This window comes from Bactrocera latifrons, unplaced genomic scaffold, assembly GCF_001853355.1.
Source record: "Bactrocera latifrons isolate USDA-ARS-PBARC rearing strain unplaced genomic scaffold, ASM185335v1 scaffold_55, whole genome shotgun sequence".
NCBI classification, from domain to species: domain Eukaryota; kingdom Metazoa; phylum Arthropoda; class Insecta; order Diptera; family Tephritidae; genus Bactrocera; species Bactrocera latifrons.
In genome coordinates this window covers 614,284-630,941 of record NW_017537212.1, presented here as the reverse complement: position 1 = coordinate 630,941, position 16,658 = coordinate 614,284, and the positions used below count along the sequence as shown (strand labels likewise).

General features: G+C 35.8%; 3 protein-coding genes across 6 annotated transcripts; 2 read left to right on the top strand and 1 right to left on the bottom strand.

The window, feature by feature from the left end:
* Positions 1–224: 224 nt before the first annotated feature.
* LOC108974420 (zinc finger protein 699) lies at positions 225–2,267 on the top strand. Its single transcript, XM_018942245.1, has 4 exons — positions 225–486; positions 542–1,349; positions 1,463–1,540; positions 1,602–2,267. The coding sequence occupies exons 1-4, from the start codon at positions 325–327 to the stop codon at positions 2,192–2,194; spliced, it is 1,641 nt and encodes a 546-aa protein (XP_018797790.1). The 5' UTR covers positions 225–324; the 3' UTR covers positions 2,195–2,267.
* A 69-nt stretch (positions 2,268–2,336) lies between these two features.
* LOC108974419 (transcriptional regulator ATRX homolog) lies at positions 2,337–8,477 on the bottom strand. Of its 3 annotated transcripts, none has more exons than XM_018942242.1 (4): positions 8,204–8,477; positions 5,988–7,911; positions 4,548–5,417; positions 2,337–4,482 (listed from the first exon to the last, which is right to left on the bottom strand). In XM_018942242.1, the coding sequence occupies exons 2-4, from the start codon at positions 7,786–7,788 to the stop codon at positions 3,389–3,391; spliced, it is 3,765 nt and encodes a 1,254-aa protein (XP_018797787.1). In that variant the 5' UTR covers positions 7,789–7,911; positions 8,204–8,477; the 3' UTR covers positions 2,337–3,388. The 3 variants fall into 3 exon arrangements, with proteins under 3 accessions (XP_018797787.1, XP_018797788.1, XP_018797789.1); XM_018942243.1 differs by having other exon boundaries at positions 5,988–7,905; XM_018942244.1 differs by having other exon boundaries at positions 5,988–7,861.
* A 1,065-nt stretch (positions 8,478–9,542) lies between these two features.
* LOC108974422 lies at positions 9,543–16,580 on the top strand. 2 transcript variants are annotated; one of them, XM_018942247.1, is made up of 6 exons: positions 9,543–9,699; positions 9,945–11,008; positions 11,073–14,361; positions 14,422–15,575; positions 15,642–16,064; positions 16,123–16,580. In XM_018942247.1, exons 2-6 carry the CDS (start codon positions 9,995–9,997, stop codon positions 16,345–16,347), a joined length of 6,105 nt encoding a protein of 2,034 aa, XP_018797792.1. In that variant the 5' UTR covers positions 9,543–9,699; positions 9,945–9,994; the 3' UTR covers positions 16,348–16,580. The 2 variants fall into 2 exon arrangements, with proteins under 2 accessions (XP_018797792.1, XP_018797791.1); XM_018942246.1 differs by having other exon boundaries at positions 9,543–9,729.
* Positions 16,581–16,658: the final 78 nt, after the last annotated feature.

Here is a 16,658-nt window from a genome sequence, read left to right as displayed (position 1 = left end):
TATTGTCTAAATACAAAAATTACAATTAAATAATGCGCTTGATTATCATAAATGTTTACTCATAGAAGGAGGAATGTAAATATGTCTATTTATTGTATATGATATTAAGTTAGTTTAGTTTTAATAAAATAAGAAAACCACAATACATACTTACAACCTGTGTTTAACTGTTTTTCGCATATTTCATTTTTCGACGGTCTGGCACCATCTGGCAATTATTTTGAACAAAATTGTCATATAGAATACCTGGAGAGCTTCAGTTTTTTTTTCTTTTCGCATAGCTTTTTATAAACAATTGATCTAGGCCGTATTTCTTATATTAACATGTCGAATAATACTGATATTATGGATGGTATAGAACCATGTCGGACGTGTGGTATATTCTATTTAACAGCATCAAATTTCCTACGCAAAATTTTTGATTCCAGTACAGATGAGTATGATTTATCACATATTCGCTCTGAATTATCGACTTGGAATGTTGAGGTAAATACAAATCTCTTTTGAAATAATTCAATATTATGCGATTATTATTTTTCAGATTAATCCAAATGATGGGTTGCCACAATATATATGCACGTGCTGTATACTGGAATTTAAAAAAGTTTTTAAATTCCGGAATCTATGCATAGAATTACAATCACAATGGAGGAATTTATACAACATAAGAGAAGAAAATCGAATATATATTAAAAAGGAGCTATCTGAACCAGATGAAACAAGTGAAAATATTTGCGATTTTATATATGTTGACGACCTAAGCGATAACGAATTCAATGGAAAAAGTGATGCAAGTTATACTCCTTTTAATATTCCTCATATTCCCATTAAAGAGGAAGTTATAGAAGGTGCGCCCACACTCAATGACAATTGTATTTCAACAATAAAGAATACATATAATGAAAGCAATATTAAGAGCACAGAAAGAGGTTTCGAAAGCAATCAATTTCAGAACCTAATGCAAATGCCGGACTACGATTCTAAAATAATGGTGTCTCCAGTATCTCCACTATTGGACAATTCCGTAAGCTCGGGTTCACCATTTCAATTGAACGATGAAACGGTAAAACCAGTGCAATGCAATTTATGTAGACATATGTCAGCTACTACAGAATTGCATAAACAGCACATGCAACGAATACATGAGCTGAAAGACATGGAGTGTCACATATGCGGAAAACAGTTTAAAAACACTACTGCTACACGTCTCAAATTTCATCTTAAATGGCATAGAATTAGCAAACATATTAAATGTGCTCAATGCGGATTTTTCTGTGACTCACGTGAGACTCTTAAAGAACATACCAAAGCTATTCATTCTAAAATTGAATGCACGAAATGTGGCAAACGTGAGTAAAAAAATATCAAAATATTAAAGTGAATATGGTAGCCAATAATTGGCCTGATTAGCCACTATAAGCTCTTATATATGTATATGTATTATGTGTAAATTTCTTTTTAGGTGTCTTGGGGAAAAAGATGAAAGTCCATATGCGCGCTCATGGATTTAGATCATGGCAATGTTCTTACTGTGATAAAGGTGAGCTTAAAATTAGTTGTCAGTATCTATGTCAATCTTCATGTTAATTTTTTATTTTAAGCATTTGAGTCGGAGAACGTACTTGAGGCTCATATTTGGCAAATACATGCTCACGAAGATGAGGCGCCTATTGTTTCTGAAAGTACGGATTGCCCCAGTAAGGAGGAAGAACAAAGTCTATCTTGTAGCCAATGCTCTCAGCTTTATCCTACGCAATATCAACTGAATACACATAAGCTGCTTTGTCATTTCAAAGAAAATACCTCGGACGATGATTCTTTTAATACGGAACTTCAGAGTGAACAATTTCACTACTCAGATAGACAAGATCTTGCAATCCCTATTACAAATATAGGAAATGCTAATGAAGTAATTGAAGAAACACGAGTTCATATAGAAAGCTCCTACAGTTCTAGTATCGATAATGATTTTGCGCAAGTTATCTCTTCTGATGATGAAAGCGGTGATAGCGAAAGCCAGTCCAAAGAAATTGTTTATCCAAAAAATACACAACCATTTTCAAACACTGATCAACTCTGTACCCACTATCAGCAACATTTGAAAAAATCTGAACTTAGCTGTCATATATGTGGTAAATCTTTTGAACTCAAGTTTAGTCTTAATCGTCATTTAAAAAAACACAAGAACACATAATTTACATCTTCAGTCTTTGGGTGACTAATATATAGTGTTCTATTGAAAGACATTCATAAAATAATTGTGTGCATTGTGTGCAAGCAAAATAAAAATAAAAAAAAATCTGAAATGTAAACTTAGTCATGTTTGTACATATGTATATTTTTCCATAAAATTTATTTTGATTCTGAAATAAAAAAGGACATGTTTACCTATAAATTATGACATTTTTTCTTAGGAAGGGGTAATTCAAAGCAGCCTAATATTTAAAAGTAATACAATGGTATAGACACATAATTAAATCAAAAGTAATACATTTCTATTGTGCATGGGATATGAAACATGTATAATGTTTTGATGTTCGAAAACAATTAGTGATTGACCAAAGTAAAAACGCCAATTTACGACCATATTCATGCGATGGACAGATTTCACGGAAATTTTTGATCTCCATCAATAATATATGGTTGTTATAATTTTGTCGAATAGTTTTGAAAACATGCATTACAAACATCAGGAAAAAAATTAGATAAAGTATATCTAAAATCTATGTGGTTTAGGAACAATACGATGATTTTCGTCTTTGACAATACTTTCAAATAGTTAAGTGGTGGAATATTATTATATAAGTGAGCTTGACAAATTCGCGGAAAATAATTTACTACCTCAAATTTGTTTTATTTCGTGATTATCGGTTTACGCGCAATAAATCAATATTATGTAAACCGTAAGATGTAAAGATGCATCACTTTAGCAAGGCATAATGACCATATCAACATTTTTCTTGGTTGTATTATTTATTGAATAAAGTCACTCAAATTATTTCACGTGCTTGCATTTGTTTGCAAAAACAAAACAAAAAAACGATCTATGTACGAATATTTATGTGTTATTAATTATATATGTATTTTCTTATACTTATCCTCAATGCAAAAATTGAACTTAAATGTTATATTTTCGAAGTTGTTTCTACGCACTCAGTAAGATGGTATTTTTAACATATATATAACATATCATTGGTGTGCTTATGGTGGCAACTACATAATTGTTACTACAATTGAGAGCAAATACCGATATAATCAGGACCGTAAGTAATTTAATCAGCGATTTCTTTCATTCAGAATCAGCATTCAGCAGATCTGTCATTCTTCTCGGTGCATTTCTTATTCAGTTATTTGTTAATATTAAGAGAACGGAGCGAGAAGTCACTAATTAATCAATCTCGTATACCTCATTCTCTTTGAAGCCGGATGGGGCAGGACCAGATGGAGTAACTGGCGGGTTTTCTATTGCAACTGGCACTTGTTGTCCAGCTTGTCCACTAGAAGATTGGAAATATCCTGCTGCATTTGGATTTTGATTTGCATACAAAAGTGGACTCATATACATTCCACTTGGATGGGCAAGTGTTGCGTGTAATGACAACAGCTCTTTATACATTGTAGGATTATTGTTATTCATTTCGGTATATAAATGTTGCAAGTATGTGGGAACAAGTTGTAGAGCTTGAGTATGCGTTATTTCTGGATGATCTTTGACGATCTTCATATTGAGTAACTGTAACAGTACATCCGAACGAAAACCAAAAATGCGGTTTGATGTTACTCCACCGGTTGCATTACCTAATTGACCGCCGAAAGCACCGCGATCATATGACATATATTGTGCAGTTTGAACACTACGTGTCTTTTCTGCTTCATATTCTGCCCAAGCTGCCTTGCGTTCAGCATCATTAAGATTCTCGCTTTCTTCGTTCTCTAAAAGCGAATCGTGTTCATGATACTTAAATATCATCGATTCGTGTTTACTGAGTAGTTCTGCAAATAACCGATCTTTTGGTAAAATAGGTATTTCCCGTTCACTTGCTGGTTTCAACTCATAAGAATAAAGTTCCTGTAGATCAGATTGATTGTAGTGACGAGAAATTTGTTGTTCATCTATAACTCTTTTAGCTGTTGCCTGTTTTGCTACCTGACGCTCATATACCTTTTGCTCCATTGTGCCCATGGCTATGAGTCGATAAATATAGCAAGGCTTTTCCTGACCAAAACGATACACTCGAAAAATGCTCTGGGTGTCATGTGAAGGATTCCAAGAAACGTCGAATATGACAACACGATTTGCAGCAACCAAGTTTATACCTAAGCCACCAGCTCGTGTTGAAATGAGAAACAGACGACCACGCAAATTGTTAACATCATTAAATTTTTTGCACATCGCTTCACGACTCTCGACGGAACATGAGCCATCAAGACGAAAATAATCAACTCCCGGCTGCCAGCAACCTTTAAAATCGCCGACATCACCTAAAATTATAAATCATATTAAATTCATTTATCTTTATATTTATAAATAAATATATTATTTTTGCCTTCATATTCGTATCCTTTAGTCCTACTGTCTATTAATGACAAAAAATGTTCGATTACATCGATAGATTGTAAGGATTGCGAAAACACCAGAAGTTTGTCACCAATAACCTCACATTCTTGTAGCAAGTTCATCAGTATCACCAGTTTCGGGGAATGATTTATATTGTTCAACTCCTTTTCCTCCACAAAACGTTTCCACCATTCTGATGGATCAGCTTCTGGTTGTGGCGGTTCAAATTCTTCAATATCACTATCTTTATCTATCTGCTTGCGACCGGATGAACGGGCAGATTTACTTCTACTTTGTACACCACCAGTTCCACTACCACCACCGCCGCTGGCGAATGATTTTGATGAATCCACAGACGTTTCTGAACCGGTGTCACTCTCAGCATCATCATCATCATCATCAATAAAATCCTCCATTGAGTCTGAGTCATTAGCCTGCTGTCGTTTACGAATAACCGTATCACTATTCATTCGTAAATTCATCGGATGAGTCCATATTCGGCGCAAATCCTGAAAATCTTGAAATAAACGTGCTCCTTTTCCGCTAATATCAGAGCCACTAAGGTCGCGCTGAGTCGTCATGTAATATTCGTATAGCTGCTGTTGCAGATCCGAGAGAGTTGTATACACAGTATATTCGTGCTTTGGCGGTAAATATGGTGCCAGCACCGAATAATCACGTCTCTGAATGCATCCTTCCAACATTTTGTGCAAAATGTGGGATCGATGCTTCATAAGACGAATATCACGCTCAGTCGAATCTGTGTATTGACCATTGGTTATAGGATTCACAAACCGATTTAAATACTCCTTATATGTGCCAAGAAGGTTCGGTTTGATAAATTGAATCATGCAATAATCTGTAAAATATATAAAGGAAGGAAAATYATTGTATTTATTCAATTATACAAACATAATAATGTATTATATTATATTTAGGGACGAAATGAAACTTGGTGAACTTATGAAACATTTACAACCAATTATTAATGTAACTAAATTGTGTATGAACGCGATATTAAAGAAATTAAAGAAGTGAGAAATTGTAGACTTATCTCTTCACATTCAAGGAAAATATTATTGTAGTCCATTTTGATCAATTCCACAATATTTAAGTATGGACTGTAACCCTATTATTACAATCAGTATTGCCTATTTTTTTGGCTGATATGAAGTAGTATATTTATTAAATCATGAAAAGTGGAATGAGTTCAACTGATATAAATCGCATTTTGTATATCGATTTTATTACTGTATCCTTTAGAAAAAATACTCTATAAATAAATCATTGTCGGTCACTCGAAATTATATTTTTGTATTTAATAATTTTAATTCTGAGCTAAAATATTTATAACAAGCTAAGTAAAGTCGTAACAGATTTAAATTTATTTAAATATAAATAAGTAAAAACATTCAAGATCCATACTTACATTCTTTAAGATTGTTCTGAAGTGGTGTACCAGTTAGAACAATTCGTCTTTTAGTTCGCATTTTAGTAACAGCCTTACTAATGGAGGTTTTCTCGTTTTTAAGTAAGTGACCTTCATCACAAACAACTAGATCTGGACCTGGGTCCACTAGCGTTTGCTGCAATATTTCACGTTGTTTCTTGCGTAAACCTTTTGCCTTTTCGTTAGCCAATATACGATACATATCGTAGCCTATAACGCATGCTCCACCCTCTTCGAACCATTCGTTTAATTTGAAAATTCTGGTTGGCTTGTCCTTGTACTTGGACATGTCATATACTTCCACATTACGTTTATTAGCAAATGCAATCCAGTGATGGAATTCACGTGCCCAATTATTGAGTGTACTCAAAGGAGTTATTATTAGAACGCGTTCTACTCCGGTTCGTCTTGAATTTACTAATAAAGTGTGGGAAAGGGTTACTATTTGTAATGTCTTTCCCAAACCCATGCAATGAGCCAAAATGCAACCGGAACCAGCATTATCTTCAGCCTCCTTCATTGTTTCGAAACAAGCATCCCACATAAATTTCACACCAGCTACTTGATGAGGTTTTAACTTTTTTAAAATACCTCTATCAACTTCTAGCAAAGGTTTTTTAGTTTCCTCATCAAAGTCCAGCACCAATTCAGTGACCTCAACATTTTCTGGCTTTTCGTAAATTTGATTGTACAACTTTTGACGTTCCTCTATACGTTTGCGTCGCTCTTCTTCCTCTTTAGTTGCATTTTTTGTGGTAATGTCTAGATCCTTGGTTTTTATAATTTTGCGGATATGTTTGCGTTTATTTTTATTTTTCTCATCAGCATCTTCCTCATCTGATTTAGCACCCTTTTTGACCTTTCCCTTCCGCTTAGCATCGCTATCATCCTCATCACTGCTTTCTTTACCACGGCGGAGGCGTCCGCGTTTTTTGGGAACTGGCTGTGGTGTGAAGTCGGAATCATCATCACTACTTTTCTTTCTTTTATTAAAAACTCTCTTTTTGCGTGCTGGTATCACTTCACTGTCACTACTTTTGCCATCCGACTCCACTTCAGATTGATCGTCAAAGTTGTTAACGTTCTCATATGTAGCTGAGTCTGATTCATCTGAATCAGAATTCATAACTAATTTTCTAGTTGATGCTGGTGACCTTTTTTCGTTGAAAGAATTACTATTATTTTTTATAGAATTATTTCCACCGTTGACTTTAGTAATAGTCAATTTTTGGCTTAAAAGGTTTGAAGAAGTTGGAAAAATGGTTCGTTTTATGCGAACAGTGCATTGCCTTATGCGGGGCAGCGCTCCCTCAAAAGGATTTGATTTTTCGTTTTGAGCCAATTCGTCTGATTTTGTCGAAATTTGATTTGATGTTTCTTTTTCCTGGTCTTCCTCACTGTCACTTAACTCTATCAGAGTACAATTATTCCTATTCTTACGGTCAGGTAAACGCCTAGACTGGGTTTCGGATATCAGTTTCTTATTTTCTTTAATTTTATTCACTATTGGTTTTTCCAATAGTTTTTCTAATGGTACAACACGCACTTTGAATTCATTTCCAGAATTTTGCAGGGCTGATATTTGTTCCGAACTGTTATTTAAAGATATTATGTTCGATAAACGAGCTTGTTTGCTTCTTTCGTTCTGGGAATCAGATTCATTTTTGTCCTTACTTTTTGGGTCAAATTTGGAGTTAACTTTAATATTGGCCGTTGAGCTATAATTATTACTGTCTTCCGCTGAATTTGCATCAGAATCCGTATACTTTTCCTGTCCCATAGATGCAATTTTACAAAAAAAAAACTACGCAGTTCCTGTTATGGAAACAATTATTCACCAGTAGTGATCGGTTCTATAAYGTAAACGAAAACATTAGCCTTTTCAATTAGGAAACAACTGTATCTGCAAAAAAAGGCATATTTATTATATTAATACATATGCAGAATTATGTTTGAAATCTATATAAATTCAATTTAAAAACTACTTGTATTTTTTCATTATACCAAATCGTCTTGCTTTTTCTGGAYCTATTTTATAATGTACACAAAGATTTATCAAACTCAAGCAAAAGGAAACTCACTCCATTCGTGAGAGAACGGAACTTGTTCTTAAATATCACTTATTCCAATTGTAAAGTAGTACAAGTTTTCAAATGAATGAATCTCTTGTTTAATATAAAACATTTTAAACGCACCTAGATATGCGGTATGTGCATTTTACACCAAGCAAATAGTTTTTTGTAAAGAATTAAATTTTCAATACAACCGAAGTAAATAAAAAAAAGTCCGGGTCTCACATATTTCAATTAAGTTGAATGCGTAAAGTAAATATAATTTGGTTTTATCTTTTTTTAGGTTTTAGCGAGGATTTTTTGTGCAATCCCTTCTTAGAAAACACAAATAGTCAAACGCCGCTAAAAATCGGAATTTTTAACTTTGCAGGTATACATAGATCAACGCAAAGATGTGTTTCGTGAGTATACTGCCAGATGAGCGTTCGCGTGTCGTATAAAATCAATTATTCACAATCATATCATAAAAATATTTTTTGGTTCTTTACGTTTTTTATAACTTCTATTGAAATTAAGCAGTTTACGTTTTTCAAATTAAATGTCAAATATATATATCAAAACCTATCAGTGCTGTTCGTGTAGGGGCTTGAAAAGATTAAAATGAATTCGATTAATTTTTAAGTACAAAATACATGCTATTATATGAGCTTAACAGGTATAAAATGAATTGTTATTGAAATGAGATCTTAAAAATTCTGTTTTAATTTTTTCTTACTATAATGGAGTCAACTTAACAAAAATGAGAAAACAAATACAATAATTTTGAATTACAAGYGATTTCCGAATAAATCGTTGCATTCTTCACCTGTTAATCGATAACATTGGAACATTGTTAGGTAAATTAGAACCATTGTGTTCAGACACGAAAGCTTTTGTTCCATATTGTTGAGAAATTTTCTTTAGACGGGAATTCGCGTAAGGATTCATTATTGAATTATTCAAGGTTACATATAACTACGTTATCGCATGTTATGTAGTTTCAGCTTAGACACCAGACATTCTATGTAGAAATTTCTTTAGTATGTATGTATTTTCATTTAGTTCTTGGGTTCCCAGCTWGTCACGGCTACCGAAATGCCACTAAATTGACGGATTTAGAGGAGACAGTGCAAATCATGCGATCTTTGTCTAGGAAATGGATGAGCACTCATTCGTACACAAAAGTTTCGGGTAGTTTTGTCCATTCSACCTAAAAAATCTCATAGAAACTAACATACATACTTGCATATAACATGGTAAATCTCAGGAAGCGCTGTTGGGAAATTAACCGATGATTTTACCTGTAGGTGACTTATAAGACTCATTTGAATYTGCATCGGTTGTGTTCATGAAAGGTAACTATAATCGAACTGTGAATACGCTAAATGGGCATTTAAGAGAGATTGAATGTACCATTGTTGACAATTAAGTGACAATTCATGGTATGTTCAATACACTGTGAAATTAGAATATTAGACGAAATGAGAGGCTGTGTCCGAAAAATAATAAATTGAAAAACTGAAAAAATGTTCAGATGAGGAAAAAATTTGTAATGAGGGAACCGCATTGCTCGTAACGCAACATCGAAGTAGACATAATTGAGCCAAAGTTAAATTCAGTGAGCGTCAGGATAAAGAAACGTGGGTAATTGTTAGATTTTTTTGTAACAGGTGAGGTTTTAAAGTTGATAGGAAATGAGATTTAATAATTTTAGATAAAAGTATTGTGCCCCTATAAAGTGAAAATATAAATAATGAACACATTCTTGCGGAGAAAAAGCAAACGATGATGCAAGAACTTTTGCATTCATTGAAAGTTTTGTTTCCCCTTCTTGGTATAGAGAAATTAATTGACAACTTTTGTTTGTAATATTTGTACGTTACAGTGAAACAGGACTCTGACAAAACGATATTCAATTAAAAAGGTATTGTGATAATGGCGCAACTGATAAAACAAGATATGAGCAGTACAATGTCCGATTCAGAGGTGAGTGCTTCTGGTGGTGTACTCGAAGATAGTGATACGAATTCTAGTAGCAGTTCTAGTATGAGCTCTTCAACTTCTAATTCAGACGTGATTGATTTGCAATTAGATACACTGGAGCTAGCTAAAATAAGAAATGAATTGTTACGTTTGCCGCGGGGTTTGTGTGAAAGTATGAAAATCTTTCATGAGTTTTTCTCAGTAGACACATGGAATAATATACCTGAAGCGATTCGAGCAGGTTTGGAAAAGCATTTACCAGATTTCACTAATATGCTTACCCCTCAAGAAATATCTGTGGAGATGCATCGTACTTTATCTTTGCTTTTTAACGGTGGCTTAACGCGATTTGGCCACTCCCCTCTTTTTGACTTGCAACAGGAATTGGAAAGTGGAAATTTTAGGCCTGACGTTGTGCGGCTACGTCAAAGCATTGCTAAATCACGACGACGTGAACAGCGTTTTCAAAGATGTGAACGACTTAGTCAACTTGCTAAAGAATTGTTTTTGTCTCGTGAACGCCTTTTGCAAATTGCTTACAAATCTGCCCCAAGCAGCAAACTACGGACAGAACGTGCAACAAAGCGCGAACAAACCATTTTTCAAGCTGATACAAAACTTTGTACTGTGCGTTGTCGAAAACGCTTCAGAAAAGAATTGGATAATATCACAGATCAGTTGGGCATTAAACCTAATGAGTTAAGTGCTGACGAGGCGGATGTTTCCTCGGTCGCAAATGTCACTGAGGAAAGCCATTTCAATTTGAAATCTGAAATATCATCTGCATTGAAGTTACCTGCTTCTGGTACTGATCGTTTGATTTTCAGTACATTGTTTAAAAGACGAAAAAATCTTGCTGACGAAGATGTGATACGCACCGATCAGAATACGCAACAATCTAGATTATCAAATCGAAATTTCCGATCGTATATACGAGAGCACAAGCGGCGGAAAATTACAGAGCCGGTATTTATTTTATTATATATTTACTTATGTATGTCTAATTTCTGATTAAATTTTGAATTTTCAGACTTTACCAGACTTTGAAACTTCCGATATACGGTTGCGAGATGTCTGTGCAAGGGCACAGATGGGTGGGAATTTTAAACAATTTTTCGGTGTGGGTAAAATTATTGGAAGGAAAACTAAACCTAAACCGGTTTCTTATACGGATCCTCCAGCATTAGTACCAATTACGGCCAGTGATCAATATTGTGACACATATGGAAAGAACGAAAATGAGGTCAAATTAGATATTCTATCGATTGAGGGAGGTTCAAAAAATGTAAAAGAACAACAGGTTGAACATTTTCAACAGCGTTTATCTGAACATTCAAATGGAACCTTACAGCATCCGTTTCTTCCTGAAGATGGTGCACCATTTAACATACTAGATGGTGAAGTGGAACTTCAACAAGAAGAAGTTGAAACCTACGGTAACTGCGATGAGGCTTTACCAAGTTTCGTAATTTCCAATGAAGTTGTCCTACCCACGATTGAACAAACTGAAGTACCCCCACAGAAACTATTGCAAACGCCTCACAAAGTAGACGACAGTAATGCCGATTTACAGGGTAAATATCCATTGTTAGAAAATACTTGTCAAAGTACTTTAGCTGAGCAAAATATACCAAAGCTAGAGTCTATTTTTGCAAAGGTGAACAAAACACCTCTCAAAGAAAAGGCGCGATCGAATTCTCAATTAAACTACAATGCAACCAATATTTCATCGGCAACTGGAGCATTAATAACTCATATAAAACGACAAACGCAACCCTTGGTTTCACCGACAAAAAGTCTTATTCCAACGACACTTGAATCATCTGAATTAATACAGGAGACTCATGCTTGCTTCTTTTCGCTTATACGTGATTTATTTTGCGCAACACCCCATCACCGAATGCAATACAATGAACTGCGTATTAGGATCGATATCTGGTTACGCAATCCTATAACTGCTTTAAACGATTGGTATTCTCAGTCTGATAACTGGTCAGCATTATTAACATCTGCTATACATTTTTTGGCTGGAGATTTTTCCGATCAACCAGACGAATATGTTCCATACTTAGAATTCAAATCCCAACAAAATATTTTTCAGTGGATAGGAGCAGGTCGTGACTCTGACACCCGTCTCTCTAAGTTGTGCACTTATTGGTTGCAACGCCGTGAAATTTCGGATAAAAAGCCGAGTGCTGCTTGCCAAGTAATTACGGATGATGGAAAGGAATCTCCAAATAATATAAAAACAAATAATAACACTTACAACTCTAACGAAATAGACGATGCTCCAGTATCATTCGATGGTGGTATATCCCCACCACCTCCACCACGCTGTCCTACGACATGGACGGTCTGTGCGGCTACACCAGAGGAAATTGTGGAGTTTCAACGACAGGAACGTGAACGTTTTGAGCAACCGCACCGTGCTTACACTTACCATATGCATGGTTACGAAAGTGTAGTCGGTCCAGTTAAAGGAATATACACACAAATGTATGCTTTAACTAAGGCTCGTGGACATAGTATGATGGTTGGGAATCGTCCAAATTTTGTCACCATTTTAACATTAGTTCGTGATGCAACTGCACGTTTACCGAATGGGGAAGGCACTCGGGCCGATATAGCCGAATTGCTTAAGAGCTCGCAATATATAAACTTAAAAGAAGGGGAAAATGTATTACAAACAACGGTGAGCGGAGCATTAGATCGCATGCACACAGAACATGATCCATGTGTGCGTTATGATCCAAAGCGTAAAATTTGGATCTATCTCCATCGAAATCGGAACGAAGATGATTTCGAACGAATACATCAGCAAAGTCAGGGTGTAGGGAAATCCAAAAAAGTTGCACATCGTAAATCTAAAGCAAAGGTCGCATTAGCCAAAGCAACTTCAGAAATAAATGATCCCAATTCTGTTTTACTTACATGTGAGGATGAAGTTAATGTTGGAACTGTAAGCACAGCAAACACCACTACAAAAACTAGCGCAGCTTTTTCTATGCCTGCATTAGTACCAGCAAATCCCATCATTGTAAGTAGTCAAAGTGCCATTGAGCAACAAAAAATACCACTCGTTATCACTAAACCATCAGGGAATCGTTCGCTTCCTGTCCCGCCATTAAAGTACAACATACCGCACCAACAGCAGAAATCTTTACTTAAAACGGCTGTTCAATCACAATCGCAACGGCATCAAGAGCATCGGCAAATCAATAACACTACTGGTATTGATACACAAATACCACAACAGCAAAGGATTCAACAGCGAATGACAATCTCAACAAAAAATGCAACAATAAATGAAGTTGTTTCAGAAGAAAGTAAGGTTAACAAACAGTTAAATTTAACTATGTCACCAATCAAGTCTAACTTAACGACGATAACAACGGGAAATGTTAACTCTACCCCAATCATTGTTGCTACGCCATCTGGTCTTCAAACTGTACACGTTTCCAGCGCTACAGTTGTGACACCATCCACAGGCACATCTGTTTCAATAGCATCACAGAAATCTCCATCTCTTAGCGCCACTTTCAGTGGAAAAAAAGTGGCTCTAAATAAACCTATCATTATAAATCAAGTGAAGTGTCAGCCTACATTAAGCGGGACACTGCAACCCAAATCCGCTTCACACCAAGTGCTTAAGCAACAAAATATTGTTTACGCTCAACAACAACAGAAGAATACACAAGGTTTCATCATTCCGATCAGCATGTCAAATTCTATTTCGAATGCTACTGACGTTGAAGTTCAAAATATTATCACCAAAGAAACAAATGTGCGAACTTTACCACTTTCATCAATTTCCACGGGTGGTTCTACAACCATTTACATGGATAATACAAAGTTGGTTTCTAATGTGGGAAGTTTGTCATCAGAACAGGTACAACAAAACAAATCACATGGAAAAAATATTATTCGAATTGTGCCAAGCATCAGTGGCAGTGGAGTAAAATCGATTTTTCAATCTGCACCAGCTGGATCGGTTGTTACTTCCAGGAAACCTCCCGTTCATGTTATCGGTCACCGTGTTGTGACAGGGGGTAGTGGGATGGGAACAATGCGGGCACAGACGCAGCAAAGTAAATCATTTGGTAATATTTCGCTTATGAGTAGTAATAGTGGGACGCAAACATTTGGGGTATCATCGGTGGTATCTGCTGCTGGCGGTTCTACGCTTATAAAAATGTCTCCACATACATTTGCAACTTTACAGCACAAACAAAATCAGCAGATACTTGTGAAGAAATCTTCTCCTTCAACGCCTCTTACAAATCAACAACATCGTGTAATCGACAAGTCCACACTTTTAAGTAATTTAATAGATCATTTTTGTATTTGTTAAAATTTATAGTTGATTTTTTTTTTTTCAGAAAATTGTACCGTTGTTGCCCAATCTGGTGGTCTAACTACGCAAACTATAGGTAAAAAGGTCTTTATGCATCAAACATCAAACGCAGGACTTGTTCACAAATCCGTCGTTAAAGATGCAGCTTCTGTTGGATCACAAACCTCTTCAACGCCAGTAGCTGAGAAAGTGCATACTATAAATACAACAAATCTTACTTCTCAACAACAGAGAGCCCTTCTACAGAACTTAAAGCAACAGCAAAGCATTCAATTGAAGTCCGTGCAAGTGGTTCCCAGTGAGTCATCTAATCCACAGGCACAATCACAAATAAATCAAGTCGTGTCGCGCGCTCAAACCTTGGCGCTATTACCCTCGGTAGCGAATAGTGACATTGCAGTTGGACAACAAGCAAGCAATAAATCTCTAGGTGGCATGGTTCCTCAGGCCCAAAGCCTCTCACGTGTTTTAAAGGTGAGCTCAACGAATTCTCAGTCTCAGCAGCAGCAGCAAGCTATGGCAATAGCTGGAAATGACACTCCCGTAGGGACAACAGCGAGCGGAACTCGAATTCTCACAACTTCTACCGGACAAATAATATCACTGGAGAGTTTGCTCCAAAAACAAAGTAGCAATGTTTCGTTGAAAACAAACCTCAGTGGTAATGTGGGTGCTATTGTTAAAAACGTTCATTCAGCCAGTATTTCACATCAACAACAGCCCCACCTACTGACATCAACTGGTAATACAACTTCATATACCGTTGTATCGCAGGCAAGAAATGTAAATACACATCGTCCCACCACATCGCAAACATCGGATAGCGTGAGTACAACAAAAACTACACTCGTAAGCGGAGGTACTGGACGCATCTTTATGTCGACTGGTGGACAATTGACTACTCCTCAGATAACCAAAGTACTCGGCAAATCTGGAGTGTCTACAAATTCATCTACTACTGCGACCACAGGAGGCAATATACGTGTAATCAAAAATACATCTAATATTGGAGGTGTTTCAAATAGTTTTAATGTTACAAGCTTACAAGGGAAACAAGTCGTTTTTGCTGCAAAGCCATCTACGACCATATCTAAAAATCTTGGAAGCTCTGCTCAATTACAACAACTACATTCCGCTGGTGTTGTAATTGGTGGACAAACGTTAAAATTACAGCGAAACGTGAGTTTATACCTAAAAAAGTAAATGTTTATATACTTGGTAAATACAAAATGTAATCTTTTACAGCTGCAACAACAAAATAAGATTGTTAATTTAACGTCCACAAACACTGGTAGTAATAGTGGTGTTCTTCCTACTCAGCAAGGGTCTCAAATGCAAACTGTTATAATGGGAAACCAAATTTTACGGGTTCAACAAATGCAAACTGCAGTGAAAACTGTAGCCTCAAGTGGAACAGCGACTCAACAACGTGTGGCAAGCCTACCGGTTGGTAATCTAATTACCGGAAGCTCGGCTTTAAATAACGGTAGTGAGACATCCAACAATGCGACTGCAATTAACTTACCAAAAACTGTGATGCTTGGCTCTGGCGCGCAGACAATACGTTTACAACAGTCACAACAATCGGTTCCAATGACCCATCATCTGCAGCCCGTATCTACACAGTCACAGACTCAGCTGGTTACTGTTAAAAATTCATCTCAACAGGTACTTTTTAATAAGCATTTGAGACTGTTTTAGTAAATCAAGTATCGAAAATAATCAGGGCGTGAAAACATCTAATCCTGGACGTGTGGTTTTGGCTGTACAGGGAGGTGGGCAAATATTTCTTTCTCCTAACTTTCAGGGGAATACATTAAACCTGAAAACATTACAAAATATGAAAGTGGTTTCCTTATCATCACATTCAGCGACTTCTGCGAGCAATTCAAACCAGAGCGAGGACAAGTCATCAGCTACATCGCAGAACTTTGGTAACRGTAACTCTTAAAGAGAGTTCTATTATGAGGAATTCTGTTTTATGAGTAGATTGTGAAAAATGAGAAAATCTTACAAAAAAATTTGTATGTCCAATACACTATTATAAACTTAAGAAACCATTAATTAGTAATTGACATAATAGCTAAAATACATATAATGTACGAGCAAATATCCTTTGATAAGAAGTTTACGTTCAAAACAATCGTAGTTCTAGTAAACATTAAATAGTAACAAAACAAAGCAGATTTTGAACAGTTATAATTTTATTTCTTCAGTTCTCTTTTTAACTAAAAGCCTTTATTTGTTTTTGAAGAAAGTTTA